The sequence below is a fragment of the Entelurus aequoreus genome, linkage group LG18 (assembly GCF_033978785.1).
Source record: "Entelurus aequoreus isolate RoL-2023_Sb linkage group LG18, RoL_Eaeq_v1.1, whole genome shotgun sequence".
Classification (NCBI taxonomy): domain Eukaryota; kingdom Metazoa; phylum Chordata; class Actinopteri; order Syngnathiformes; family Syngnathidae; genus Entelurus; species Entelurus aequoreus.
The window spans coordinates 5,671,367-5,699,312 of NC_084748.1; the positions used below are offsets into that span (position 1 = coordinate 5,671,367).

Below are 27,946 nucleotides of genomic sequence, written 5' to 3' on the forward strand. Positions count from 1 at the left end.
ACAAAATAAGCAATGCAATAATCAGAACCAAGAAGGACTACTTTGATAACATGTATACAATAATAGCTTTTTCGAATATTCTCGGGAATATTTTATGGACCCCAACGACCGCGTTATTTGGAACTTTGAGTGTACCTTCAGGTAATTAATCCCCCCCCCAAAAAAACGCTCCAACGTAAGTTAAGTAAGGCTCTACTTTTCCAAAAATGCGCTAGCTTAATGCTAATATACATTGGCTTTGCCACCGACACGCTACTGATTAGCATTAGCGATTACACATGGTAATTTTAACAACTTCCAATTTGTTAAAAACAACTCACAAATAAGATGCACGAGCTGGTGCGTGACACGAACAATTCTTACCGTATTAACACTTTGTAGGGCACGACAGACAGCAAAGGCTGAACGAACAAAACAACATAAACCATACACTACTGCCATCTCACGTCTTGGACTTAGAACTGCGACTTGGTGTCATACTCGCAAATGAGACTCGGAAATGTGATAACAAAACAAGATAAAGTTAGCATAAAAGGTTGCAAAACAAAATCATACTTTATTATGAACAAAAACGTGCATTTACTAACACACACGCAACAGTACCGAAAATTGGTACTGTTTTGTACCGGTGTGGATTCCCGGTTCAAATGTGAACCCAACCCCAACATAGAAATTGACTAAAAAAAACGCTCCAACGTAAGTTAAGTAAGGCTCCTTTTTTCCAAAAATGCGCTAGCTTGATGCTAATACACATTAGCTTTGCTACTGACACGCTACTGAGTAGCATTAGCGATTACACATGGTAATTTTAGCAACTTCCAATTTGTTAAAAACAACTCACAAATAAGATGCACGAGCTGGTGCGTGACACGAACAATTCTTACCGTATTAACACTTTGTAGGGCACAACAGACAGCAAAGGCTGAACGAACAAAACAACATAAACCATACACTACTGCCATCTCACGTCTTGGACTTAGAACTGCGACTTGGTGTCATACTCGCAAATGAGACTCAGAAATGTGATAACAAAACAAGATAAAGTTTGCATAAAAGTTGCAAAACAAAATTATATTTTATTATGAACCAAAACGTGCATTGACTAACACATACAGAACAGTACCAAAAATTGGTACTGTTGTATGAATTCCCGGTTCAAATGTAAACCCATCCCCAACAAAGAAATTGACCAAAAAAAAACACTCCAACGTAAGTTAAGTAAGGCTCTACTTTTCCAAAAATGCGCTAGCTTAATGCTAATATACATTGGCTTTGCCACTGACATGCTACTGATTAGCATTAGCGATTACACATGGTAATTTTAGCAACTTCCAATTTGTTAAAAACAACTCACAAATAAGATGCACGAGCTGGTGCGTAACACGTACAATACTTATCGTATCAACACTTTGTAGGGCACAACAGACAGCAAAGGCTGAACGAACAAAACAACATAAACCATACACTACTGCCATCTCACGTCTTGGACTTAGAACTGCGACTTGGTGTCATACTCGCAAATGAGACTCGGAAATGTGATAACAAAACAAGATAAAGTTAGCATAAAAGGTTGCAAGACAAAATTATACTTTATTATGAACAAAAACGTGCATTTATTAACACACACGCAACAGTACCGAAAATTGGTACTGTTGTATGAATTCCCGGTTCAAATGTAAACCCATCCCCAACAAAGAAATTGACCAAAAAAAAACACTCCAACGTAAGTTAAGTAAGACTCTACTTTTCCAAAAATGCGCTAGCTTAATGCTAATATACATTGGCTTTGCCACTGACATGCTACTGATTAGCATTAGCGATTACACATGGTAATTTTAGCAACTTCCAATTTGTTAAAAACAACTCACAAATAAGATCCATGACCTGGTGCGTGACACGAACAATTCTTACCGTATTAACACTTTGTAGGGCACAACAGACAGCAAAGGCTGAACGAACAAAACAACATAAATCATACACTACTGCCATCTCACGTCTTGGACTTGGAACTGCGACTTGGTGTCATACTCGCAAATGAGACTCGGAAATGTGATAACAAAACAAGATAAAGTTAGCATAAAAGGTTGCAAAACAAAATTATACTTTATTATGAACAAAAACGTGCATTTACTAACACACACGCAACAGTACCGAAAATTGGTACTGTTGTATGAATTCCCGGTTCAAATGTAAACCCATCCCCAACAAAGAAATTGACCAAAAAAAACACTCCAACGTAAGTTAAGTAAGACTCTACTTTTCAAAAAATGCGCTAGCTTAATGCTAATATACATTGGCTTTGCCACTGACATGCTACTGATTAGCATTAGCGATTACACATGGTAATTTTAGCAACTTCCAATTTGTTAAAAACAACTCACAAATAAGATGCACAAGCTGGTGCGTGACACGAACAATTCTTACCGTATTAACACTTTGTAGGGCACGACAGACAGCAAAGGCTGAACGAACCAAACAACATAAACCATACACTACTGCCATCTCACGTCTTGGACTTAGAACTGCGACTTGGTGTCATACTCGCAAATGAGACTCAGAAATGTGATAACAAAACAAGATAAAGTTAGCATAAATGTTGCAAAACAAAATTATATTTTATTATGAACCAAAACGTGCATTGACTAACACACACAGAACAGTACCAAAAATTGGTACTGTTGTATGAATTCCCGGTTCAAATGTAAACCCATCCCCAACAAAGAAATTGACCAAAAAAAACCACTCCAACGTAAGTTAAGTAAGGCTCTACTTTTCCAAAAATGCGCTAGCTTAATGCTAATATACATTGGCTTTGCCACCGACACGCTACTGATTAGCATTAGCGATTACACATGGTAATTTTAGCAACTTCCAATTTGTTAAAAACAACTCACAAATAAGATGCACGAGCTGGTGCGTGACACGTACAATACTTACCGTATCAACACTTTGTAGGGCACGACAGACAGCAAAGGCTGAACGAACAAAACAACATAAACCATACACTACTGCCATCTCACGTCTTGGACTTAGAACTGCGACTTGGTGTCATACTTGCAAATGAGACTCAGAAATGTGATAACAAAACAAGATAAAGTTAGCATAAAAGGTTGCAAGACAAAATTATACTTTATTATGAACAAAAACGTGCATTTACTAACACACACGCAACAGTACCGAAAATTGGTACTGTTGTATGAATTCCCAACAAAGAAATTGACCAAAAAAAACACTCCAACGTAAGTTAAGTAAGACTCTACTTTTCCAAAAATGCGCTAGCTTAATGCTAATATACGTTGGCTTTGCCACTGACATGCTACTGATTAGCATTAGCGATTACACATGGTAATTTTAGCAACTTTCAATTTGTTAAAAACAACTCACAAATAAGATGCACGAGCTGGTGCGTAACACGTACAATACTTATCGTATCAACACTTTGTAGGGCACAACAGACAACAAAGGCTGAACGAACAAAACAACATAAATCATACACTACTGCCATCTCACGTCTTGGACTTAGAACTGCGACTTGGTGTCATACTCGCAAATGAGACTCAGAAATGTGATAACAAAACAAGATAAAGTTAGCATAAAAGGTTGCAAGACAAAATTATACTTTATTATGAACAAAAACGTGCATTTACTAACACACACGCAACAGTACCGAAAATTGGTACTGTTGTATGAATTCCCAACAAAGAAATTGACCAAAAAAAACACTCCAACGTAAGTTAAGTAAGACTCTACTTTTCCAAAAATGCGCTAGCTTAATGCTAATATACGTTGGCTTTGCCACTGACATGCTACTGATTAGCATTAGCGATTACACATGGTAATTTTAGCAACTTTCAATTTGTTAAAAACAACTCACAAATAAGATGCACGAGCTGGTGCGTAACACGTACAATACTTATCGTATCAACACTTTGTAGGGCACGACAGACTGCAAAGGCTGAACGAACAAAACAACATAAACCATACACTACTGCCATCTCACGTCTTGGACTTAGAACTGCGACTTGGTGTCATACTCGCAAATGAGACTCAGAAATGTGATAACAAAACAAGATAAAGTTAGCATAAAAGGTTGCAAAACAAAATTATACTTTATTATGAACCAAAACGTGCATTGACTAACACATACAGAACAGTACCAAAAATTGGTACTGTTGTATGAATTCCCGGTTCAAATGTAAACCCATCCCCAACAAAGAAATTGACCAAAAAAACCCACTCCAACGTAAGTTAAGTAAGGCTCTACTTTCCCAAAATGCGCTAGCTTAATGCTAATATACATTGGCTTTGCCACTGACATGCTACTGATTAGCATTAGCGATTACACATGGTAATTTTAGCAACTTCCAATTTGTTAAAAACAACTCACAAATAAGATGCATGACCTGGTGCGTGACACGAACAATACTTACCGTATTAACACTTTGTAGGGCACGACAGACTGCAAAGGCTGAACGAACAAAACAACATAAACCATACACTACTGCCATCTCACGTCTTGGACTTAGAACTGCGACTTGGTGTCATACTCGCAAATGAGACTCGGAAATGTGATAACAAAACAAGATAAAGTTAGCATAAAAGGTTGCAAGACAAAATTATATTTTATTATGAACCAAAACGTGCATTGACTAACACACAGAGGTGGGACCAAGTCATTGCTTTGCAAGTCACAAGTACGTCTCAAGTCTTTGCCCTCAAGTCTCGAGTCAAGTCCCGAGTCAAGACAGGCAAGTCCCGAGTCAAGTCCAAAGTCAAGACTGGAAAGTCTCAAGTCAAGTCCCAAGTCCTGCATTTTGAGTTTCGAGTCCTTTCAAGTCCTTTTAACCACAGACCAATATATTTACACATATTGTGTATGCTTTTAAAACGCTGTATTTATTTATTAAAACGAGTGCATTTGAAATTGCAGGGAAAAAATAGTGCTGACATTGCACTTCATAATAGCACTATTAACCAGTCATTTTAAACATTTAACTCAATCCTTTACAGAATAAACACATTTGAAAAAACAAGTGCAACTGTACTTATTTGTACAAAAGTGTTAACATTGTATTTCCATGGCATATTGTATTGTAACTAGTTCCACAGCAGTTTCTATCCTGTTCTTACCTTATCTCATTGATCTCATCTCATACTGTATGTGTGTTTATGTGTGCGTACACATGAAAAACATAACAAATACATGAACAAAACAATGAACAGAGTTGTACTTTTTAGATGTCAGGGCCATATGCATTATGTACACATATTCTTAATATAGTATACATTTTAACTGACCTTTATTTGACTATGTTTGTCTTTTGGTAGGTGGCTAAAATACGCGGTGCTGCTGACCGCCGTCTAACGTTAAGTTACTGTGTGTGATACATTGACTAACGTAACATTACGAATAGGTACCTCATGCAACCCTGCTTAAAAAAAATCACTTGACAAAAAGTATGAATAAGGTAGCAAACTGCAGTGGACGCAACAGATTGCCGTGTTTGCAATGACGTTATGACCACAGACATCTTATAAGTAGACGCAGCATTGGCTGCTGTGATGCGAGAAATTCGTCTGCCATCTTGAAGTGGTGATGAGGAGCCGGCGAGCAGCCTAAACTAACAGTTGACAGGTAGGAAACAAAGATGCCGAGCTGGTGTTCAGCGTTTTTCTACTCAAATGAGCGGACTGTTGAAAATAGGAATCGGGGGATTACTTTTCACAAGTAAGATTTAACATTAACGTACTATTGGTTGTATTTTATGAAAAGAATATTACCACAGAGTTGAGAAGGAGCAAAGATCTTCAATATTTGTATGTGAAAATCACAAATAAATCTTCTGGGGGAGGATGACGCCCCTACAGGGGTTTGGTTTACAAACTTTCAGCCCCACCTAAGACTAAATTCACCAGCCGCCACTGATGATGATGCATTCTCATTTTAGGCAAAATATAAGACAATACTTTCTTAACAGTATAATTGTAACCAGGAATAAGTCTTCAAGTAACAATATTCAAAGACTAACAACATTGCTGGGTAAAACAGAATTTGGTTTTATTCTGAATCCAGTGAAACAGATTGGTGGTTTTAGCTGATATAAAGACTTTCAGGTGTTTATATACCGGTATGTCTATGTTTAAGTATTTGGCAGACGCTTTTATCCAAAGCGACATACATAAAAAATACATATATAACAATCACTGTAAACATGATAATTTAAGGGAAGAATGTAATACAAAATATCAATACAAAGTGTCAAGACAGAATAAACTCTCTGCTGCTGCAGCAACAGAGATACGGTCTATAAGATATATAGATATCTAATGTATTCATACATTGTTTATGTAGCATGTATATATAACCTAATCATATTGTTTCTTCAACTTAAAAATAGCTGACCGTTTTTTTCCCCTTCTCTGGGATTATATTCCCAGTTTTGATCTCGGACGTCTGGTCATTTATAGCATATAAGAATATTCTATTAATGTTAAGCAAACTATGAATAATAAAACACGCCAAAACATGTGTCCGTTATCATAGCTACACGTATAACAACAAAGCGCGTGAAAATCAGTGGTATTCAGTGAGGTAAAATGAATTAAATGCGCTGACAGTTCATTGCTCCTGCCAAATGAATTGCACTGAGTGGAGCGGATCACCACTCCAAGATGGCGGCCCCGAGTCTCGTCTGCGCCAGTAGGCAGTAGCCCTCGATGCTGCGTCTACTTATAAGATGTCTATGGTTATAACGTTAGCAGTGAGTTTACAGCCTCACTGATTTAACTACACAGCAAATAAAAGTCATGTTACTTAGCCAATAAACGTTATCTTACAATCAAAACTTACCCTTCTTTGTGCAACTTCAAATGTCGAACGAAGTTGGAAGTTGTTGCATCTCCGTCTGTAATATTCCAACTGCGTGATTTGCATACGGCAATTCGTTTTTTGTTGACCAAGTCGTAGTTTTTATACCCGAAGGAAAACCAACTTTGGCATAATTGTTTCTCACTGCCGCATTGTTTGACAATTCTTCTTCATTGGTTGTCCTGCAATTTGATTGGATGAATGCTGTGTGATGAAAACAACGTAGATCTAATTTGATTGGCTGTTGTACTGAGAGCACACACGCTGACAGGAACAACACGCTGATAGACACAGACGTATAAAATGAAAGATACAGAGCGCTCCCAAATAACTTTTTAAGCTTTGGGTTTTGGGGAAAGTAGCAAGTCATGTCAAGTCAAAAGGCTCAAGTCCAAGTGAAGTCACAAGTCATTGATGTTCAAGTCTAAGTCGAGTTGCAAGTCTCTTTACATTTTGTCAAGTCGAGTCTAAAGTCATCAAATTCATGACTCGAGTCTGACTCGAGTCCAAGTCATGTGACTCGAGTCCACACCTCTGCTAACACATACAGAACAGTACCGAAAATTGGTACTGTTGTATGAATTCCCGGTTCAAATGTAAACCCATCCCCAACAAAGAAATTGACCAAAAAAAACACTCCAACGTAAGTTAAGTAAGGCTCTACTTTTCCAAAAATGCGCTAGCTTAATGCTAATATACATTGGCTTTGCCACTGACATGCTACTGATTAGCATTAGCGATTACACATGGTAATTTTAGCAACTTCCAATTTGTTAAAAACAACTCACAAATAAGATGCACAAGCTGGTGCGTAACACGTACAATACTTACCGTATCAACACTTTGTAGGGCACAACAGACAGCAAAGGCTGAACGAACAAAACAACATAAACCATACACTACTGCCATCTCACGTCTTGGACTTAGAACTGCGACTTGGTGTCATACTCGCAAATGAGACTCGGAAATGTGATAACAAAACAAGATAAAGTTAGCATAAAAGGTTGCAAGACAAAATTATATTTTATTATGAACAAAAACGTGCATTTACTAACACACATGGAACAGTGCCGAAAATTGGTACTGTTTAGTACCGGTGTGGATTCCCGGTTCAAATGTGAACCCAACCCCAACAAAGGAATTGACTAAAAAAAACACTCCTACGTAAGTTAAGTAAGTTTCTACTTTTCCAAAACAACGTAAACCATACACTACTGCCATCTCCCGTCTTGGACTTAGAACGGCGACTTATTGTCATACTCGCATATGAGACTCAGAAATGTGAGTTAAGTAAGGCTCTACTCTTCCAAAAATGCGCTAGCTTGACGCTAATATACATTGGCTTTGCCACTGACACGCTACTGATTAGCATTAACGATTACACATTACCAAAACAGTACCGGAAATTGGTACCGTTGAGTACCGGTACGGATTCTCGGCTCAAATGTGAACCCATCCGCATGATGATAAAAAAAAGAGTTTTACAAAAAAGAGTTTTACAAAGTCATCACCTTCACCCTCTACTACATTGTGCGAGTGCACTGCAGGCGCACAGTCACGCGTCCGTGCAAGCGCACGCCGGTTCACCCCGCGTCTACCCGCTTGCAAAAAATGTGCGAGCGCGGCGCCGGCGACACGAGCCTCTTTGTGGTCACTGTTGTTTTTGGCAGGCTGGCGTCTGCGCCAACTCCTGACCTCGCCGATATCACGGCGAGTTCTGAGTCAACGAAACAAACTTTCTTTGTAAGGGCGACACGAAAAACTGTTGGGAGTGAGAGTTTGCACAGGATAAGCCTTGCACTTGCTGCAATATGTCCTCGCCACCCGCATTAAAAATAGCTCCGGGGTACCGCGGCTTGATGGCACACGCAAAGGGCAGAGTTGACAGACACTTCCAAAGGCTGCAATGACAGACACGATACTGCTCCGACTACAACTGTTCTATCATGTGACCAGTGACGATAGAGGTTTTGGTCTCGAATGGGTTCAACCGGAAACGGAGGGCACCACAAAAAACACAAAGTTTATTCTTACTCTGGCTTGCTTTCCACCATCTGCAACGTTCTCATTCTGACAGAAAAGGGGGATTTCATTGCTCTGGACCTCGGCGGATCCAACTTCCGGATCCTGCGGGTCAAGGTGACCCAGGACAAAAAGCAACCGGTCCAAATGGAAAGCCAGTCCTATGACACCCCAGACAACATCATCCATGGAAGTGGGACACAGGTGAACACGTGTTTTGTTAATTAAGATCTTCTGATTGAAGTGTCCTCATCACCACAACAAAACCTTCTTCCTGTTCTTGCGACCAATATGGTAATCGAACATTGTCTGGATTCTGACTCAACAAAGTCATCCCCTGATCCCTGAAAGCACCTTCTCCAGTGTTTCCAACAGAACAGCAATCTATCAGTAGCGGCAAGGTCATTTAATTTGAATTATTGGCTGTGTCTATGAAGGTTCTCATAGATCTAGTCATTGTAGTCTCAGGGCATTCCATCGATCACAACTGGACTGGTTGGTTTGTCTTAGAAGACGTTTGGCCTCTCATCCGAGTAGACTTCATCAGTTCATGATCATAGACTTAAGACTGGTTAGATATAGTCTTAGACTGGTCAAAACTAGTCTTAGCCTTAGATTGGTTAGATCGAGTATTAGACTTATATTGGTCAGACCCAGTCTTAGAACTTAGATTGGTCAGATGGAGTCTTAGACTTAGATTGGTCTGATCTAGTCTTGGACTGGTCAGATATAGTCTTAGACTTAGATTGGTCAGAACTAGTGCAGCGATCATTTTGAACTCCTACAAACGTTTAACGGTACAAAATTGACACAAAAGAGCAGATTAATTCATTCTTCAGACTGTGGAAACACATACAGACTGCTTACTTTTGTACTATTAGACCAGTCAACTGCTCTGCATTGTACGCCGACTTGCTATGGAAGCCTGTTGCATCAAACCTCAAACTCTCACTCGAAAACGAACTTTGTCAATGTTTAGTGGTACATGATTGCCAGGAGAGGGCAGCACTATGCTGAGAGTTACCTTCTTGGAATGCCAAATCTTTTCAAAAAAGGATACATTTGTAAAACACTTGCAAACGCAGTTATTTGTGGTGGCCCAAAATGTATTATTAATATACGAATGCATGGGGAACACTGGTTTTATCGGAAGTTGACTAACTTAACCAGATCTTCTCAAATGGGGGTGGGCGGGGGGGAGAGAGTGTGTGATGCTTTATCAGTATCATGCATCAAACCCTGCTTCGAAAACCTCTGCATTACAAAAAAAGCTTATTGTAGCCATTAATCCTGACTTCCTCATTTTGATTAAAAACAAACAGCACAAATTAGTGTATTAATTTTTGTTTTGTAGGTAAGTGTTTGATTTATTGTGCTCCTGAGATAATGTTCTTAATTCATTTGAGTATTATTAATTGAGTTTAATTAGATTTTTTTTTAAAATATCAAATGGTTCAAGTCGGTCAAATTTTTTTTATAGTTTAAATAAAGATTTTTTTTTTTTAAAATTTCAGGCAAATTGATGCACTTTATAATCCAATCATTTCAATCCACTTTATTTGTATAGCACATTTAAACAACAGAAATGTTTCCAAAGTGCTGCACAACAATATTAAAAACAATATTCAAATATTATCCTTAGCTCCATTAATGACTGAATAAAAACAAAAAAAATCATAAATATAAAACCAATATAAAAATAAATATGATTAAAAACGATTTTAAAGGGTAGAACCAATTAAAACAATAAATAGAAATCAAAATTTTAAAAACACAGAGGACCACACAACTCACGTAGTGTTAAAAGCCAAAGAATAAAAGTGAGTCTTAAGACGAGACTTAAAACACTCAACTGTGGGAGCAGTTGGAACATGGAGGGGCAGAGTGGTCCAGAGCTTAGGGCCGACCACAGAGAAGGCCCTGTCTCCCTTGGTTTTAAGTCTCGTCTTGGGCACCACGAGCCGGAGCTGGTTCTTGGACCTCAAAGCATGCGCAGGGGTGTAAATTGTCTATTACAGACTAATAACATTGGTAATATAGTTATTGTTTGTTGTAAGTTGATCTATTGTTCTTTAATGTTAACACAGCTAGAATGTTACGCAGAGGTGTACTTATAACAATTTTATAGACAAATGATACTGTTTACAGTCGGGGAAGAGGGTGTGTATTGTTTTCTTCCTCCTAGGGGAGGCGTAACAGAAAAAATTTGAGAAGCACTAGCTTAGACGCAGGTAATTACCACATACTCTGGTCTTGTTACGCAACACTGAGACAGGGTTCTCTCAACAAGCTTCAGCCAAATGCTCATTAAAAAAAACCCCACAACACAGCTCTGCGAGGAGCCACGTCACATCCGTGACCTCCAGTGAACTTGCGGACAGCAGCTGGTGGCCGAGTTGTAACGTGATCACCAAAAACACAAGAGACGCTCCGGTTCTGTACGGCCGGCTCGCAGCACGACTTCCACAGAACGGATAGCGACAGATGCACTTCCATGAAACCACAGCTGTCTTCAACAAGTAACGTGATATATGAACTGGTTAATAAACAACCGCGGTTGTTTCACAGCAAAAAAAACTATAGGGAAAGATGTCTTTCTGCCGTCACAGTGGAGATTGTCCAACTCTTGTGTGCGGTTTAAGTTACAGGCACGTTGTGTAAATGGTAAATAAAAACAAAATACAATGATTTGCAAATCCTTGTCAACCTACTGTATATTCAATTGAATAGACTTCAAAGACAAAATACTTAACGTTCAAACTGGAAGACTTTTATGATTTTTTGCAAATATTAGCTCATTTGGAATTTGACGCCTGCAACATGTTTCAAAAAAGCTGGCACAAGTGGCAAAAAAGACTGAGAAAGTTATTTGGAACATCCCACAGGTGAACAGGCTAATTGCATACTTGCCAACCCTCCCGATTTTCCCGGGAGACTCCCGAATTTCAGTGCCCCTCCCGAAAATCTCCCGGGGCAACCATTCTCCCGAATTTCTCCCGATTTCCACGCCCCCAATATTGGGGGCGTGCCTTAAAGGCACTGCCTTTAGCGTCCTCTCTCACCTGAAAAGGAGACTATTATATATGTCTCCGTCATCCATAGGTTTATCTATAACCCATAAAGTAGGCAGGCACAGAGCTATTTCTCAGCGTGTGTTTATTCCAGCCGGCATGTTAATACACAGACACACAACATCCGGATTCCCATCATGCATTGCTTCAAAACTACGGCAAGTAGTAATGTCCAAAAACATAACAGAGACGAAGCAGAAAAACGAAGGAGAGACATGGCGACGACGAGTAAGAAGACGAAGTACGCTTGCAAGTTCCAAAATGATTGGACAAAAGTAATTTCAGTTCATCCAGGACAGCTCGAAGGGGAAGAGGTATGCTGCTTGCAAATTTTGTAGATCAGGGGCCGTACTTATCAAGCTTCTTAGAATTACTCCTAAGAAGTCTGCTAAGAGTTGACTTTAGAGTAAATAAATTATTCGCTGAAAGCTGCACTTAAAAGTTAGTTATCAAGCATCTTACTCACACTTTCAGCGAAGTGTAGGACTGAATCTTAAGTGTCACACTCAGAGCTGAATTACGACATTACTATGTGCCGTAAACGGAATTTTAGGTGACGTCATTTCTGTGTCCATAGAAATGACCAATCACGGAAGGGAATCCGTTGTCTAAGAATAAAGAAATATCTTGGAAATATTTAAGTGGACAATGGGAGTGTATATTTTGACAATAAACTACAAAATAATACAAAACAAACTAGTCCCCGCCGGCACTCACGCTACCGCTCCCTCTCTTCTCTTCTCTCGCCCACACACTCACTGACGTCACTCACCTCACGGCCACACACATACGCTACTGTCATAACATTTTCTTTCCAATTCATTAATTAGGCAACTAATTTGAAACTGGTGTGGGTGGCTCTATATATACTAGCCCACTGCAGCCACATGCATAAATCAACAAAGAATCGAAAAGTATTAAATCTGTGACAAAAATAATATCCGCTCTGTCTAAACGATACCGTTTGATCAGCTGCTCGTCATCAAAAAAAATAAAAAACATTGTTCCGTTCCCTGAACGTTCGCGCACGTCTCTCTCGCCTCAGTGCCATCCCCTGCTGGCAACTCCTAACCACTTAAGACACCTCTGAAGGTCTCTTAAATATTGTGGAGAGTAGGAGTGATTCTTAGACTTAAGAACGTTGACAAAAAGCTTTTATTCTTAAGTTTGAGAGTAGGACTAAATTTCGCAAATTCGCAGGACTTAAGTGTAAAATGGCACTCTAAGAAGCTTGATAAGTACGGCCCCAGACTTCTCCATTGAACACGGTGGCCGAACGGATATACTCATTCGTGAACGGTTTATATATTTATATATATATAAGAAATACTTGAAAATATTATATACACCCCCCGCTACCCCACCCATCTCCCGAATTCGGAGGTCTCAAGGTTGGCAAGTATGTAATTGGGAACAGGTGGGTGCCATGATTGGGTATGAAAGCAGCTTCCATGAAATCATTCACAAACAAAGACGGGGCAAGGGTCACCACTTTTGTCAACAAAATGCGTGAGCAAATTGTCCAACAGTTTAAGAACAACATTTCTCAACCAGCTATTGCAAGGAATTTAGGGATTTCCCCATCTACGCTCCGTAATGTCATCAACAGGTTCAGAGAATCTGGAGAAATCACTGCACGTAAGTGATGATCAATCAATCAATCAATGTTTATTTATATAGCCCTAAATCACAAGTGTCTCAAAGGGCTGCACAAGCCACAACGACATCCTCGGTTCAGATCCCACATTAGGGCAAGGAAAAACTCAACCATGATATTACGGACCTTTGATCCCTCAGGCGGTACTGCATCAAAAAGTGACATCGGTCTGTAAAGGATATCACCACATGGGTTTTGTACTACAAACAATAATAGGAAATGCTCATGCCGGACGTCTGGCATCTTTATTACATAATGCTGGGAGATTAACGTGCAAAGACGATTATTGCATTACTGCCAGTAGACAAACAAGCAATTCTTGTTGTGTTTTATTACCACCTCGTATTGTAAACGTGCTTTTGTCCGCAGCTCTTCGACCATGTGGCAGAATGCCTCGGGGACTTTATGGAGAAACAGAAAATTAAGGACAAGAAGCTGCCGGTTGGATTTACATTCTCTTTTCCCTGCGCCCAAACTAAACTGGATGAGGTAAACATATCAGCTCAAGTTGCAACTTTTCAAATCTGAAAATTGTGGAGTCCGTAGACAAATCTGACTTTAATATAACGATTCATTTACAGGCTGTTTTACTGACATGGACAAAAAAGTTTAAAGCCAGTGGCGTGGAAGGCATGGATGTTGTGAAACTCCTCAACAAGGCAATTAAGAAACGAGGGGTGAGTTTCACTGATCGCTGAAAATGAAAGTGGCATCCATTGTTGAGTTAAACGTCTTGGTGTTTCTCAGGACTACGACGCAGACATCATGGCCGTGGTGAACGACACCGTCGGCACCATGATGACGTGCGGATTTGATGATCAGCGCTGTGAAGTGGGCATCATCATTGGTAAGCCTGGATTGTTCGACTGAGGACAGAAAGTAGCACGAGCGCTAATCCTTATGTGGGATGCAAACAGTTCTATGCTCAACTAGGATGAGGGTTCTGCAGCTCCACTGATCCCTCTCTACTCTGTTCTAACCCTTTTCAGGCACAGGAACCAATGCCTGCTACATGGAAGAGATGCGTCACATCGACCAGGTGGAGGGCGACGAGGGTCGGATGTGCATCAACACCGAGTGGGGGTCTTTTGGGGACGACGGCTCTTTAGAGGACATTCGCACAGAATTTGATCGAGAGATCGACAGGGGATCCCTCAACCCAGGAAAGCAGCTGTGAGATTCTGTTTTTCTTTTCTCTGACAGGGATTCAATCAATCAAAGTTTACTTATAAAGCCCTTAATCACGAGTGTCTCAAAGGGCTGCACAAGCCACAACGACATCCTTGGCTCAGATCCCACATCAGGGCAAGAAAAAACTGAACCCAATGGTAACAATGAGAAACGCTGGAAGGGACAGCAGACCCCCCCGCCCCCCCGGTTAAACGGGGCAATAGATGCCGAGTGGATACGGTTATTAATGTGAGAGTCCAGTCCATAATGGGGCCAGCAGGAAATCCTCTTGCATGTAGACAAGTCGGGACACCGAGACGTCATTGATGCATAAGGAGTTGTCCACCCTCGGCCCCGAATTAAAACAGCTAGCGCCTCCTCCATGGAGGCTGATTGATCTGTGTTCACCTGATAACCTCTCCACGCAGGATAGGGGGGCATAGCAGAAAAGACAGACGGCAGATCAACTGGTCTAAAAAGGGGTCAATTTAAAGGCAAGAGTATACAAATGACTTTTAAAATGGGACTTAAATGCTTCTACTGAGGTAGCATCTAACTGTTACCGGTAGGGCATTCCAGAGTACTGGAGCCCGAATAGAAAATGCTCTGAAGCCCCCAGACTTTTTTTGGGCTCTGGGAATCACTGATAAGCCAGAGCTCTTTGAACGCAGATTTCAGCCGGGACATATGGTACAATACAATCAGCATGATTCACGGTTTTAACGATACCCCCCACTTTTCCTTCATAAGATGACTGACAGCAACAGTACAACAGAGGATTCATGTTCTGTTATCCATACGAATTTACATTGCATACAACGTAGACTCCGGTGTTTGCGTGCAACGCCGAATGATGTGCTTAAGGTGTACGCGGAAGTCAGGATTTTAAACTAATCCTACAGCACGTTTGTGGACAAGTGGAGACACAGCCACAAAAGCACGTTCAATCATTTATTAACTAGCGATAACATGCATTCAACAATGGCTGTCGTCACTCCTGCGAACTGCAGCCAATGCTTGTCTACCTTGCTGATGTAGCACGTGACTTGGCAACAGTCGCCTCATTTCTAAGGCACACACGCACACACTCTGGTCTCCTGAAACATTTCTCAATGGTATACACGGCTACAACTTATCACTGTAGTATTTACTTCATACTTACTTCCGTCATTTAACATTTAAAAACTCAGCCAGGGCAAAAACTCACAGTATCTGCGTTTTCATTACCCATAGAAATGCGCAATAAGGAACTATTAATGGAAACAGCCATATTTTTAAAAAAAACTCTCAAATATTGCTAAAACATTTTTGCCCTGTCATAAAATGGTTTTTGAGATGTTTCAATTTAAAGTATTTGGCAAAAGCATAATAGTAACCCTTTTTTCGCATTTAAATGTCACTTAAATACCGAACCGGCGGGGCGCTAATGCAGGACGAGGGCAGACTTGTCGTCTTAGCCTCGCTTCCGATCGGTTGTTTATAGTAATTCATGGGCCAGAGCTTGAGTATTTTAGTTTTACTTTACAAGATTGTTTTGTAAGAACCACAACTGATAAATGGTACCAGTGGATTAATGGTATACTGGGGTGGTAAAAAGAACAACAAGGCACACCGAACGGAAAACGTTGGGTACACATCAATCAATCAAAGTTTACTTACGTAGCCCTTAATCACGAATGTCTCAAAGGGATGCACAAGCCACAACAACATCCTTGGCTCAGATCCCACATCAGGGCAAGAAAAAATTCAACCCAGTGGGCACAATGAGAAATCTCGGAGGGAACCGCAGATGTGGGGACCCCCCTCGGGCGACCAGTGCAATGGATGTTGAGTGCATCTAGTTAATAATGTGACAGTCCAGTCCATAGTAGGGCCAGCAGGGGATCATCTTGAATGGAGACAAGTCAGCCTCGCAGACTGATGCACAGAGGAGTGGTCCACCCCAGGGTCCCGACTTTGAACAGTTAGCGCCTCATCTGCGGTCACCTGATAACCACTCCACGCAGGAGAGGGGTGCAGAGCAGAAAAGAGACGGCAGATCAACTGGTCTAAAAGGGGGGGTCTATTTAAAGGCTAGAATATACAAATGAGTTCTAAGATGGGACTTAAATGCTTCTACTGAGGTAGCATCGTGATAAAACCGCGGTACGATCCAAAATGTGGCTTATATGACCCCTCGTAAGTTCAATAGGATGTTATTTGCCTTCCTCCTTAGGAGGCTGTTTGAAGGACAAATACAAATGACTAAGTATACTTGCATCCCATTGCAATGACTCATGTCAAAGCCAAATGTATTTGTTTCTGCTTAGCTTTGAAAAGATGGCCAGTGGCATGTACATGGGAGAGCTGGTGCGACTCATTCTGGTCAAGATGGCCAAAGAGGGTCTACTGTTTGAGGGCCGGATAACCCCTGAGCTCCTGACAAAAGGGAAGATTGAGACCAAGCATGTTTCTGCCATTGAAAAGTGAGTGAAATTTGATTTCTCATGCACACAACTTGTGTGAGTGAAGGTGATGACTCTTCCTCCATTAGGACTAAAGAAGGGCTAAAGAAGTGCATGGAAATCCTAACGAGGCTCGGGGTGGAGCCCTCGGATGAAGACTGTCTGGCCGTGCAGCACGTGTGCACCATTGTCTCATTTCGCTCGGCAAATCTTATCTCTGCGACACTGGGGGGCATTCTCTCTCGCCTTAAAGAGAACAAGGGCGTTGCTCGCCTGCGCACCACTGTGGGCATTGACGGGTCCCTCTACAAGATGCATCCACAGTAAGAGAAAACACAAGAAGAGTTTGGATTGCAGCGAAATAACCAAGCCTCACGATGACGTGATCTCCTCTGTAAACAGGTACGCCCGCCGTCTGCACAAGACGGTGCGTCGCTTGGTCCCAGACTCGGACGTCCGCTTCCTGCTGTCGGAGAGCGGCAGTGCTAAGGGCGCTGCCATGGTGACAGCGGTGGCGTACCGCCTGACGGAGCAGTCTCGACAGATCCAGCAGACCATGGCCGAGTTCCGGCTCAGCAAGGCCCAACTGCTGGAGGTGAAGAAGCGGATGCGGGTGGAGATTGAAAGAGGCCTCAAGAAGGACACCCACAAGGAAGCGACCGTCAAAATGTTGCCCACATATGTCCGAAGTACACCAGATGGAACAGGTGACTCACTTGCGGTTGCGATGATGAACCAGCGTCAATCCTTCAATTACAAGTCACAAGAGTAGGGATGGCTGCTGAATTTGTTACTTTTATAGGTAGCAGCCGAATTCCGTCGGTGTTACCGGATACCGACTTACTCAAACGTTGGCATTTTTCGATACTCATGTTGCAGACTCGACACCGGTTAAAGAGTGGACTGTCTCTAAGTAATGTTGCAATTTTTCATGCCAACAAATCAAGTATGCCTGGTAGAAAGCGCTCAAAAGTAAGGCTCTACTTTTAAAAATGCGCAAATTTACATTAGATATGGCATATACATGCTGCTGGTTAGCACGGTTAGCATTTCAACACCTCCAAATGTTGTGATAAAAACGACAACTAAGATGCATGTTACAATCAAACAGCTGGTGGTAATAAGTACAATACTTACATTATAAACACTTTATAGGACTCAACAAAGGATAAGACTGGCATATTTAACTTAATGGCAAAGACTAATTCCTGACTACGGAAACCCACCTAGGACAAACTGAAATGAATGCTTACTTGCAAATGCAACATATGCAGCTGTGAATGGTACCCATCCCTACATGTCAGGAATGATTTCTGAAAAACGAAACCGTTACAATGAAGAACAATTTCCTTGCAATACAGAGAATGGAGATTTCCTAGCTCTGGACCTTGGAGGGACAAATTTCCGTGTCCTCCTGGTCAAGATTCGCAGCGGGAAGAGGCGATCAGTGGAGATGCATAACAAAATCTACGCCATTCCCATAGAAGTTATGCAGGGCACAGGCGAGGAGGTAAGAGATTAGATATAGTTTCCTCGCATTCAAAATTGTAGTTATTCTGGAATAGAACTGTGGCAACTACTAGTGATTTAAAAACCTCAAGTAAGGAAAGACTCAAAGTTTTGTGTGAATCATCTTTTTGCAGCTCTTTGACCACATTGTGCACTGCATCTCTGACTTTCTGGACTACATGGGAATGAAAAGCGCTCGTCTACCTCTGGGTTTTACTTTCTCCTTCCCTTGTCATCAGACCAGTCTAGATGCAGTGAGTTCCCTAGAAAACATCCAAGACTGTTTATGGCTTGATAGTATAACATAGTTTAGAGCGTGGTCCTGGGACAATGGATAACAATGTTCTGCGGTTGTCAGGGAATACTTGTGACCTGGACCAAAGGCTTCAAAGCGACAGACTGTGAGGGCGAAGATGTGGTGGAGCTTCTGAGGGATGCCATCAAGAGGAAAGAGGTGATTAGTGATTAGATTAGTCAGTATTTTTTACTGTATTCTTCTTCCAACTATTTTCCATAACTCCAGAGTGAGACAAAAAAGTTAATTTTCCTTAATTAGATGAATTGTCTTGTTTTGTATTGTACAACAAATGTACAAATACCATACTAGACTTGGTATCAATCAATTCATGTTTTAAAAAAGACAGAACAACTTTACTGAAGTACCATCATGATTGTGACTGGTTTCAGCTGCACTTTTGAATGTACCGCATGTCGTTAATAACTATAGTGTGATCCCCTTCATACCTAACAGTTTAACTCCTGCAAACATCCTGAATAAATGAAATCCTTGACAAGTTTTAATCAACCAAACAACTCAGACAATTCAATCTGTCTGTAGTTTTCTGGTGATTTCTATACGTTTAGTTAACCCGCCTCATAAAGTACACACTCTAAACACATCTTTGTCACAGTATTCCGCTGAACAACCATTTCCACCATGCTTCCTACATGTCTGCCACATACAACTTAGAGAAAAGACACTTCCTGATTAGCGTGTGACTAATAGTTCGAATGTCATCATTTCTCATTCTCTAACAGTAGTTTCACCCTTCTAGATGGAGGAGCCAGTAAGTATTGAGTGACTGTTAGTCGTTAAGTGCAAGGTAACGCGGTGCCAAGGCGCAGAGAAGTGTGGCAACTGTTGTGTTAGCATGTCCTAACCCACCACCCAACGTCTGAGCCTGCAGTGTGGGGTCTTTTACCGGGGAATACGGTAACCGCTGCGGAGACAAGGGTGCTCCTTGGTTTTTGGTCGGATTGGGAAACAGGTTGTGTCTAGTGTTGGCTGCATCTAGTGTGTGGTGTACAAATGTTGTTTTGGGTTGAACATCAGCAACAATCTAAAACTTTGGGAAGATTTGGGTTTTTGTGATTTTTTGTGACAGAGACTGTATTATACCTATTCAAACAAATGCATAGTCAGTCCAGTAGCACAAAGACAAAATCTAACGCATGCTTCTTGTCTACTTGTGGAAGATGAAAAGGTGATCATCTTTCAGCAGCCTTTGAAGTATCCTCTGCTGTCGTTTTCTCCCTCAGGAATTTGAGTTGGATGTGGTTGCTATAGTCAACGACACAGTTGGCACCATGATGACCTGCGCGTACGAGGAACCCACCTGTGAAGTTGGCCTGATTGCAGGTATGTAAAGGAAAGGACTTGTGGGAGGTGAGGCCAAGGAGGAGGTAAACTGGTTTGGTCTCCCCTCAGGGACGGGTAGTAACGCATGTTACATGGAGGAGACAAAGAATATTGAGATCGTGGAGGGAAACCAAGGTCGTATGTGCGTCAACATGGAATGGGGAGCATTTGGAGACAATGGATGCTTGGATGATATCAGGACCACGTACGACCAGGCGGTGGATGAGAACTCGCTCAACGAAGGCAAACAACGGTCAGGATGCTTTTCAGTATTACAGTAACATTTTCACGTCAAGGTTTCCTCATCGGTTTTTCTTCCTGGTCTCCTTAGGTATGAGAAAATGTGCAGTGGCATGTACCTTGGAGAGATTGTCAGGCAGATTTTGATTGATCTGACCAAACGTGGATTCCTGTTCCGGGGACAAATATCTGAAACGCTGAAGACCAGAGGCATCTTTGAGACCAAGTTCCTGTCTCAGATCGAGAGGTGAGTAAGTTCTAAAAATTAGCTTTGTGTCACCTTGTGTCTCCTGTGAGTTGCTCGTTTACGACCACGTGCCACTGCGATCCAAGGGTTCTTGCTAAGTTTCCAACTCTTGGCAGGTTAAAGATGCTAAAGCATGACAACCAACCCTTTAAAGAGTCTGCCAACGTTAATCTTAGTTTTGAGCTCACTGTAGGCACAGGTGGTTTCCTCTTGGCTGGATGGACTGTACCGTAGCTTAGCGGCTAATGAAACATTGAAACAAGAGCTGTACAGCAAAGCTAACAGGAAACAACTGAGCTGTAAACATTTTCTACAAGTCAAAGAGTCTTAAGTTGTATAGTTTCAAATATAACTATATTAACCGGTATGATGATTGAAAAATAACCCTCTTAAACTCATCCTTATCTTAATGTGTATTAAATGGTGTTTTTAAATGTTTAATATAATAATAAGAACCAGTATACTGTAAAAAGGAACATATTTGCCAATACGTTTGAAATAGTCATTAAGTAGCTTTATGTAAAAAAAGTCCTCACTTTACATTTAGACACAAAAGCTTAAGACCGGTAAAATAATTACAGTATATAGAATATAAAGTCTATAAATTATTTAAATATGCAGTAGAATACACCCAAAAAATAAGAGGGTGATGCAGTGTCTGACTGCTCAAGCCTACCTTGGCCTCTGGCAACAGCTGTGAGGGATCCGGTGACTCTCCTGCTGTTAGCTGACCTCTGACATGTCCCCCTCGCACAGCGATCGTCTGGCGCTGTTGCAGGTCAGAGCGATCCTGCAGCAGCTGGGTCTGGACAGCACCTGTGACGACAGTATCATTGTCAAGGAGGTGTGCGGCACCGTGTCCCGCCGCGCCGCACAGATCTGCGGGGCCGGCATGGCCGCGGTGGTGGACAAGATCCGCGAGAACCGAAAACTGGACCACCTGGATGTGACCGTGGGTGTGGACGGAACGCTCTACAAGCTGCATCCACAGTAAGTTTTTGTTAAATCCGTGAACAGATGAGCATCTTTATACGAGAGGAGTACCGTATTTTCCTGACCATAGGGCGCACCGGGTTATAAGGCGCACTGCCGATGAATGGTCTATTTTCGATCTTTTTTCATATATAAGGCGCATCGGATTATAGGGCGCATTAAAGGAGTCATATTATATAATACATTTTCTAAATGTAAAAGACTTCCTTGTGGTCTACATAACATGTAATGGTGGTTCTTTGGTCAAAATGTTGCATAAATGATGTTTTACAGACCATCTTCAAGTCGCTTTCTGACAGTCGCTTCCGGATGCACCGTTTTGTGGGCGATCTTATTTACGTGGCTCACCTTCGACAGCGTCTTCCCCCCGTCATCTTTGTTGTAGCGGTGTAGCGTGCAAGGACGGAAGTGGAAGAAGTGTCAAAAGATGGCGCTAACTGTTTTAATGACATTCAGACTTTACTTCAATCAATAACGGAGCAGCATCTCCTCATCCGGATGTGTCCCGTGAAAAACTCTCTAATAACTAAAGTTCCTTGGGTGAATAATGTAAATTCACTACACCGGTATGTTTTAGCGTTTTGATGGCGAGTTTACTGACAGATATAAGTAAGAACTTTACACTACTTTATATTAGAAATGGCAACAGCGGAGGATGAATGTCCCATAACAAGAAGATAGAGAAAAAGAAGAAGCTTATCGACTGCGGTGTCGGCACGGACTACAAAAGTGGACGCGCGCAATTTTCCAGGATTTCTGCAGATCCCAAATAGATGCCAGATCAGCAGGTACCAGTAGGTAAGAAAAGTTGATTTTGCATAATATTGCGAAACAAAACGCCGGATAATGTGTCTTACCTTATACACACACCATAATAATACTCCTATGTTTAATGCGCCGACAATCCATCAAGCGGTGCGGTTTCATAGCTTACCAAAGTCGTACTAAAACATTTTGATAGATTTTTTCAGCGCCGTGTGTAATGTTCTATATTTTCAATGGAACATATAAAATGTTGGTGTTGTTTACTTGAGTCATATTGCCATCATATTGCAGTCTACACGTTTCTCTTATGTTTGACTGCCATCTACTGGTTGTACGTATCATTACACTATGTTCAGAATAAAATTGCTTCGAGGTCGGTCAGCAAAACCGGAATTATTCCTTACATTAGGAGCACCGGGTTATAGGATAGGGATAGGTCTTTATTGTCATTGCAACAAGTACAACAAAACTATGTTTTCAGCACAAACCCGTTCAAGATTAGACAAACAACGTACGGAGTTACAGAACAGGAACGCTGATGGGTCGCCACGAGGCGCCCCGTAAAAGGTGGGAAAAAGGTAAAACGCTGGGGAAGAAGAAGAGTAAAAAAATACAATCTAGACTGGACTCCTAAGGGGGTCTAGTCTGGAGTGGGAAAAAACTCCATGCCATGCACACATAAACATGTTACATTTAATCACGACAACTCGCAACAGAGGGTGGGGGAGTTGGGGCCCTGGAGGTCAACTGCTGCTATGGAGCGCTGCCAGCCGTCCATCACCCCGAAAAGGTATCAAGCGGTGGTGAAGGCGTGGGGTGGGGGAGGGGGTGTGTGTGTGTATATGCCCATTGTCTTGGGTGTGTTGATGTAGTGTTCATGTTCATAGGCCTGGGGCCGTTCTGCATGCAAGCAAAGGTTTGACTCCAGGTGAGGCGCACTGTCGAGTTTTGAGAAAAAAAAAAGGACTTTAAGTGGGGCGGTTGGTAGAGTGGCCGTGCCAGCAACTTGAGGTTTCCAGGTTCGATTCCCGCTTTCGCCATCCTAGTCACTGCCGTTGTGTCCTTGGGCAAGACACTTTACCCACCTGCTCCCAGTGCCACCCACACTGGTTTAATTGTAACTTAGATTTTGGGTTTCACTATGTAAAGCGCTTTGAGTCACTAGAGAAAAGCGCTATATAAATATAATTCACTTCACTTCAAGTGCGCCTTATAGTCCGTAAAATACGGTACATTTAAGAACTAAGACGCATTATTGCAAGAAAACTTCCAATGCATCTTTCTTCAACAGTTTCTCGCGGATCTTCCATCAAACGGTGAAGGAACTTTCCCCCAAATGCGACGTCAACTTCCTGCTGTCGGAGGACGGTAGCGGGAAGGGAGCCGCCCTCATCACGGCGGTGGGCTGCCGCCAGAGGGAGTTGGAGGCTCAGCAGCACTGAGACGCTCGCCTCGCCTCGGAGGATATCGACCCGCTGCGCCATCGCCACCTTCCACCCGCCGCAAAACCACCCCGCCTAAGCCTAACAGCCGTGACTCCACCTCTGCACCCCCTACAGTCAGGGTGGCGTGCTTACAAAGCACAGCCAACTCGCAGCCACTGCTAAGTATTTATTTCTACTGCACCAGCAGCTTTCTTGCGTTCCTGTTTGTGCTTTGTCCCAATCGGATCTAACCTCCTTAGCCATGTAATATTTGTGTATTGCTAATTTTATTTTTATATGGAGGCAAATATATGACTGTATTTATATAGCTGAGGCCACTTTGGATCCCAGAGGTCATTAGCATTTTACACCGCTGAGACAAGAAAACACCTGCACTTTTTATACGAGAGGTATATGGCCGCGGCGTTCCCGTGTAACTTCCAAACGCCGGATGTCGTCCTCGCCAAACCAACATAGCCGTTTTTACAGGTAGCACGCTGCAGAGGCTTGAACGCACGAGTCACGGCTGTCGGATTCCTCCTCATGACATCACGTGCTACTGTACGTTTCTGACCCGCTGTCGTGTGTCTGTCCATGTACCTCACGTGTTCGAGTCCTCCGGCGGAAGAGTTAGCGTAAACTTTAGAACTACTTGTGAACTACTAAGCTTTGTTGTCGTGATCAATCCATGCTTAACGGGCCCAGGGAGAAGTGGAACAATACCGCGAGCGCTTTATCGTGTATTTGTGACAAGAGTGTACGTGTGTCCGACCTGTAAGCTTTCAATGTCCAAAGCTCCGTGGAGACTGCATGCCTTACACTCAGACCCGGGGGTCTTTCTGTTTGTTTCACATGGGTAAAGAGTTGTGATGGACACCGTGAAAGTCAGTTCATGATTAAATTATATTTTGTTGTGGAGCTCCGTCTGCTGTCCCTTTTTCTAACCGCTGCACAGGCACATGACCACCGCAGTGAATCCATAATTAGTGAGGAACATAAGTACAGTGGTAGCTCGTAGTGTTTGAAGATCCAAAACCCTAAACCAGTGAAGTTGGCACGTTTTGTAATTTGGTATATAAAAACAGAATACAATGATTTGCAAATCCTTTTCGACCTATATTCAATTGAATAGACTGCAAAGACGAGATATTTAATGTTCCAACTGGTAAACTTTGTTATTTTTTGCAAATATTAGCTCAATTGGAATTTGACACCTGCAACATGTTTCAAAAAAGTTGAGGAATGCTCATCAAACACTTATTTGGAACATCCCACGGGTGAACAGGCTAATGGGAACAGGTGGGTGCCATGATTGGGTATAAAAGCAGCTTCCATGAAATGCTCAGTCATTCACAAACAAGGACGGGGCGAGGGTCACCACTTTGTCAACAAATGCCTGAGCAAATTGTCCAACTGTTTATGAACGACATTTCTCAACCAACTATTGCAAGGAATTTAGCCTGTAATGTCATCAAAAGGTTCAGAGAATCTGGAGAAATCACTGCACGTAAGCGGCTCGTGACCTTCGATCCCTCAGGCGGTACTGCATCAAAAAGCGACATCAGTGTGTAAAGGATATCACCACATGGGCTCAGGAACACTTCAGAAAACCATCGTCAGTAACTGCAGTTGGCCGCTGCATGCGTAAGTGCAGGTTAAAACTCTACTATGCAAAGCCAAAGCCATTTGTCAACAACACCCAGAAACGCCGCCGTCTCAGACGAACTGATGCAAAGTGGAAAAGGGTTCTGTGGTCTGACGAGTCCACATTTCAAATTGATTTTCGAAACTGTGGACGTCGTGTCCTACGGACCAAAGAGGAAAAGAACCATCCGGACTGTTATAGGGGCAACGTTCAAAAGCCAGCATCTGTGACGGTATGTATTAGTGCCCAAGACATGGGTAACTTACACATCTGTGAAGGCGCCATTAAAGGCCTACTGAAATGAATTTTTTTTATTCAAACGGGGATAGCAGATCTATTCTATGTGTCATACTTGATCATTTCGCGATATTGCCATATTTTTGCTGAAAGGATTTAGAATAGAACAACGAAGATAAAGATCGCAACTTTTGGTATCTGATAAAAAAAAGGCTTGCCCCTACCGGAAGTAGCGTGACGTAGTCAATTGAACATATACGCAAAGTTCCCTATTGTTTACAATGATGGCCGCATGAAGTGAGAGAGATTCGGACCGAGAAAGCGACAATTTCCCCATTAATTTGAGCGAGGATGAAAGATTTGTGGATGAGTAAAGTGCAAGTGAAGGACTAGTGGGGAGTTGAAGCTATTCAGATAGGGAAGATGCTGTGAGAGCCGGGGGTGACCTGATATTCAGCTGGGAATGACTACAACAGTAAATAAACACAAGACATATATATACTCTATTAGCCACAACACAACCAGGCTTATATTTAATATGCCACAAATTAATCCTGCATAAAAACACCTGCGTGTTTGTTATGCTAGCTCCTAGCTCCTCTGCTAGCTCCTAGCTCCATAGAACACGCCAATACAATTCAAACACCTGATCAACACACACAATCACTCAGCCCAAAAGACCGTTCACCTAACCCAAGGTTCATAAAGCTTATATATTTTTAAAAAGTTACGTACATACGCAAAAAAAAGTTGCGCACATACGGTCAAGCGATCAAATGTTTAGAAGCCAAAGCTGCATACTCACAGTAGCACGTCTGCGTCTTTGTCATCCAAATCAAAGTAATCCTGGTAAGAGTCTGTGTTGTCCCAGTTCTCTACAGGCGTCTGTGTATCGAAGTCAAAAGTCCTCCTGGTTAGAGTCTCTGTTATCCGAGTTCTTCCATCTTGACTGCATCTTCCGGGAATGTAAACAAAGAAGCGCCGGCTGTGTACTGTTGTTGCTGACTACGTTCGAAAAATACGTCCATTTCGCACCGACAACTTTCTTCTTTGCTTGCTCAGCTTCCTTCTCCATAATGCAATGAACATGATTGCAACAGATTCACGAACACAGATGTCCAGAATACTGTGGAATTATGAAATGAAAACAGAGCTTTTTCGTATTGGCTTCAATGTGGAAGGCATACCCGTGTTCGCCGGTCTACGTCACGCGCATACGTCATCCTCAGAGGCGTTTCGAACCGGAAGTTTAGCGGCAAATTTAAAATGTCACTTTATAAGTTAACCCGGCCGTATTGGCATGTGTTATAATGTTAAGATTTCATCATTGATATATAAACTATCAGACTGCGTGGTCGGTAGTAGTGGCTTTCAGTAGCCACTACTGAAATCCATTCATTTCCTACTGAAATGAATTTTTTTTATTCAAACGGGGATAGCAGATCTATTCTATGTGTCATACTTGATCATTTCGCGATATTGCCATATTTTTGCTGAAAGGATTTAGAATAGAACAACGAAGATAAAGATCGCAACTTTTGGTATCTGATAAAAAAAAGGCTTGCCCCTACCGGAAGTAGCGTGACGTAGTCAATTGAACATATACGCAAAGTTCCCTATTGTTTACAATGAGGGCCGCATGAAGTGAGAGAGATTCGGACCGAGAAAGCGACAATTTCCCCTTTAATTTGAGCGAGGATGAAAGATTTGTGGATGAGTAAAGTGCAAGTGAAGGACTAGTGGGGAGTTGCAGCTATTCAGATAGGGAAGATGCTGTGAGAGCCGGGGGTGACCTGATATTCAGCTGGGAATGACTACAACAGTAAATAAACACAAGACATATATATACTCTATTAGCCACAACACAACCAGGCTTATATTTAATATGGCACAAATTAATCCTGCATAAAAACACCTGCGTGTTTGTTACGCTAGCTCCTAGCTCCTCTGCTAGCTCCTAGCTCCATAGAACACGCCAATACAATTCAAACACCTGATCAACACACACAATCACT

The 27,946-nt window shown here is 41.9% G+C and overlaps 2 protein-coding genes across 3 annotated transcripts in view; one reads left to right on the top strand and one right to left on the bottom strand.

The window, feature by feature from the left end:
* LOC133633730 (hexokinase-1) overlaps nucleotides 1–24,965 on the top strand; it is a 35,933-nt gene extending 10,968 nt beyond the window's left edge. The window contains exons 3-18 of the mRNA XM_062026387.1: nucleotides 8,946–9,094; nucleotides 13,988–14,107; nucleotides 14,200–14,295; nucleotides 14,366–14,465; nucleotides 14,608–14,791; nucleotides 17,098–17,253; nucleotides 17,322–17,555; nucleotides 17,635–17,939; nucleotides 18,594–18,742; nucleotides 18,876–18,995; nucleotides 19,100–19,195; nucleotides 20,281–20,380; nucleotides 20,450–20,633; nucleotides 20,712–20,867; nucleotides 21,624–21,857; nucleotides 23,917–24,965. Of these exons, the coding sequence (XP_061882371.1) occupies nucleotides 8,946–9,094; nucleotides 13,988–14,107; nucleotides 14,200–14,295; nucleotides 14,366–14,465; nucleotides 14,608–14,791; nucleotides 17,098–17,253; nucleotides 17,322–17,555; nucleotides 17,635–17,939; nucleotides 18,594–18,742; nucleotides 18,876–18,995; nucleotides 19,100–19,195; nucleotides 20,281–20,380; nucleotides 20,450–20,633; nucleotides 20,712–20,867; nucleotides 21,624–21,857; nucleotides 23,917–24,067 (2,534 nt within the window). The 3' untranslated portion in view covers nucleotides 24,068–24,965. The remainder of the gene's footprint in view (nucleotides 1–8,945; nucleotides 9,095–13,987; nucleotides 14,108–14,199; nucleotides 14,296–14,365; nucleotides 14,466–14,607; nucleotides 14,792–17,097; nucleotides 17,254–17,321; nucleotides 17,556–17,634; nucleotides 17,940–18,593; nucleotides 18,743–18,875; nucleotides 18,996–19,099; nucleotides 19,196–20,280; nucleotides 20,381–20,449; nucleotides 20,634–20,711; nucleotides 20,868–21,623; nucleotides 21,858–23,916) is intronic.
* Nucleotides 1–26,758, bottom strand: part of LOC133633727 (myomesin-2-like) — a 127,032-nt gene extending 100,274 nt beyond the window's left edge. Inside the window, exon 1 of one of the 2 annotated variants that reach the window (XM_062026384.1) lies at nucleotides 26,737–26,758. The gene's annotated coding sequence lies outside the window, so the exon portion shown is untranslated. Of the gene's footprint in view, nucleotides 1–21,543; nucleotides 21,671–26,736 lie in introns of those variants that run through there. The other variant, XM_062026383.1, reaches the window with a different exon arrangement.
* Nucleotides 26,759–27,946: the final 1,188 nt, after the last annotated feature.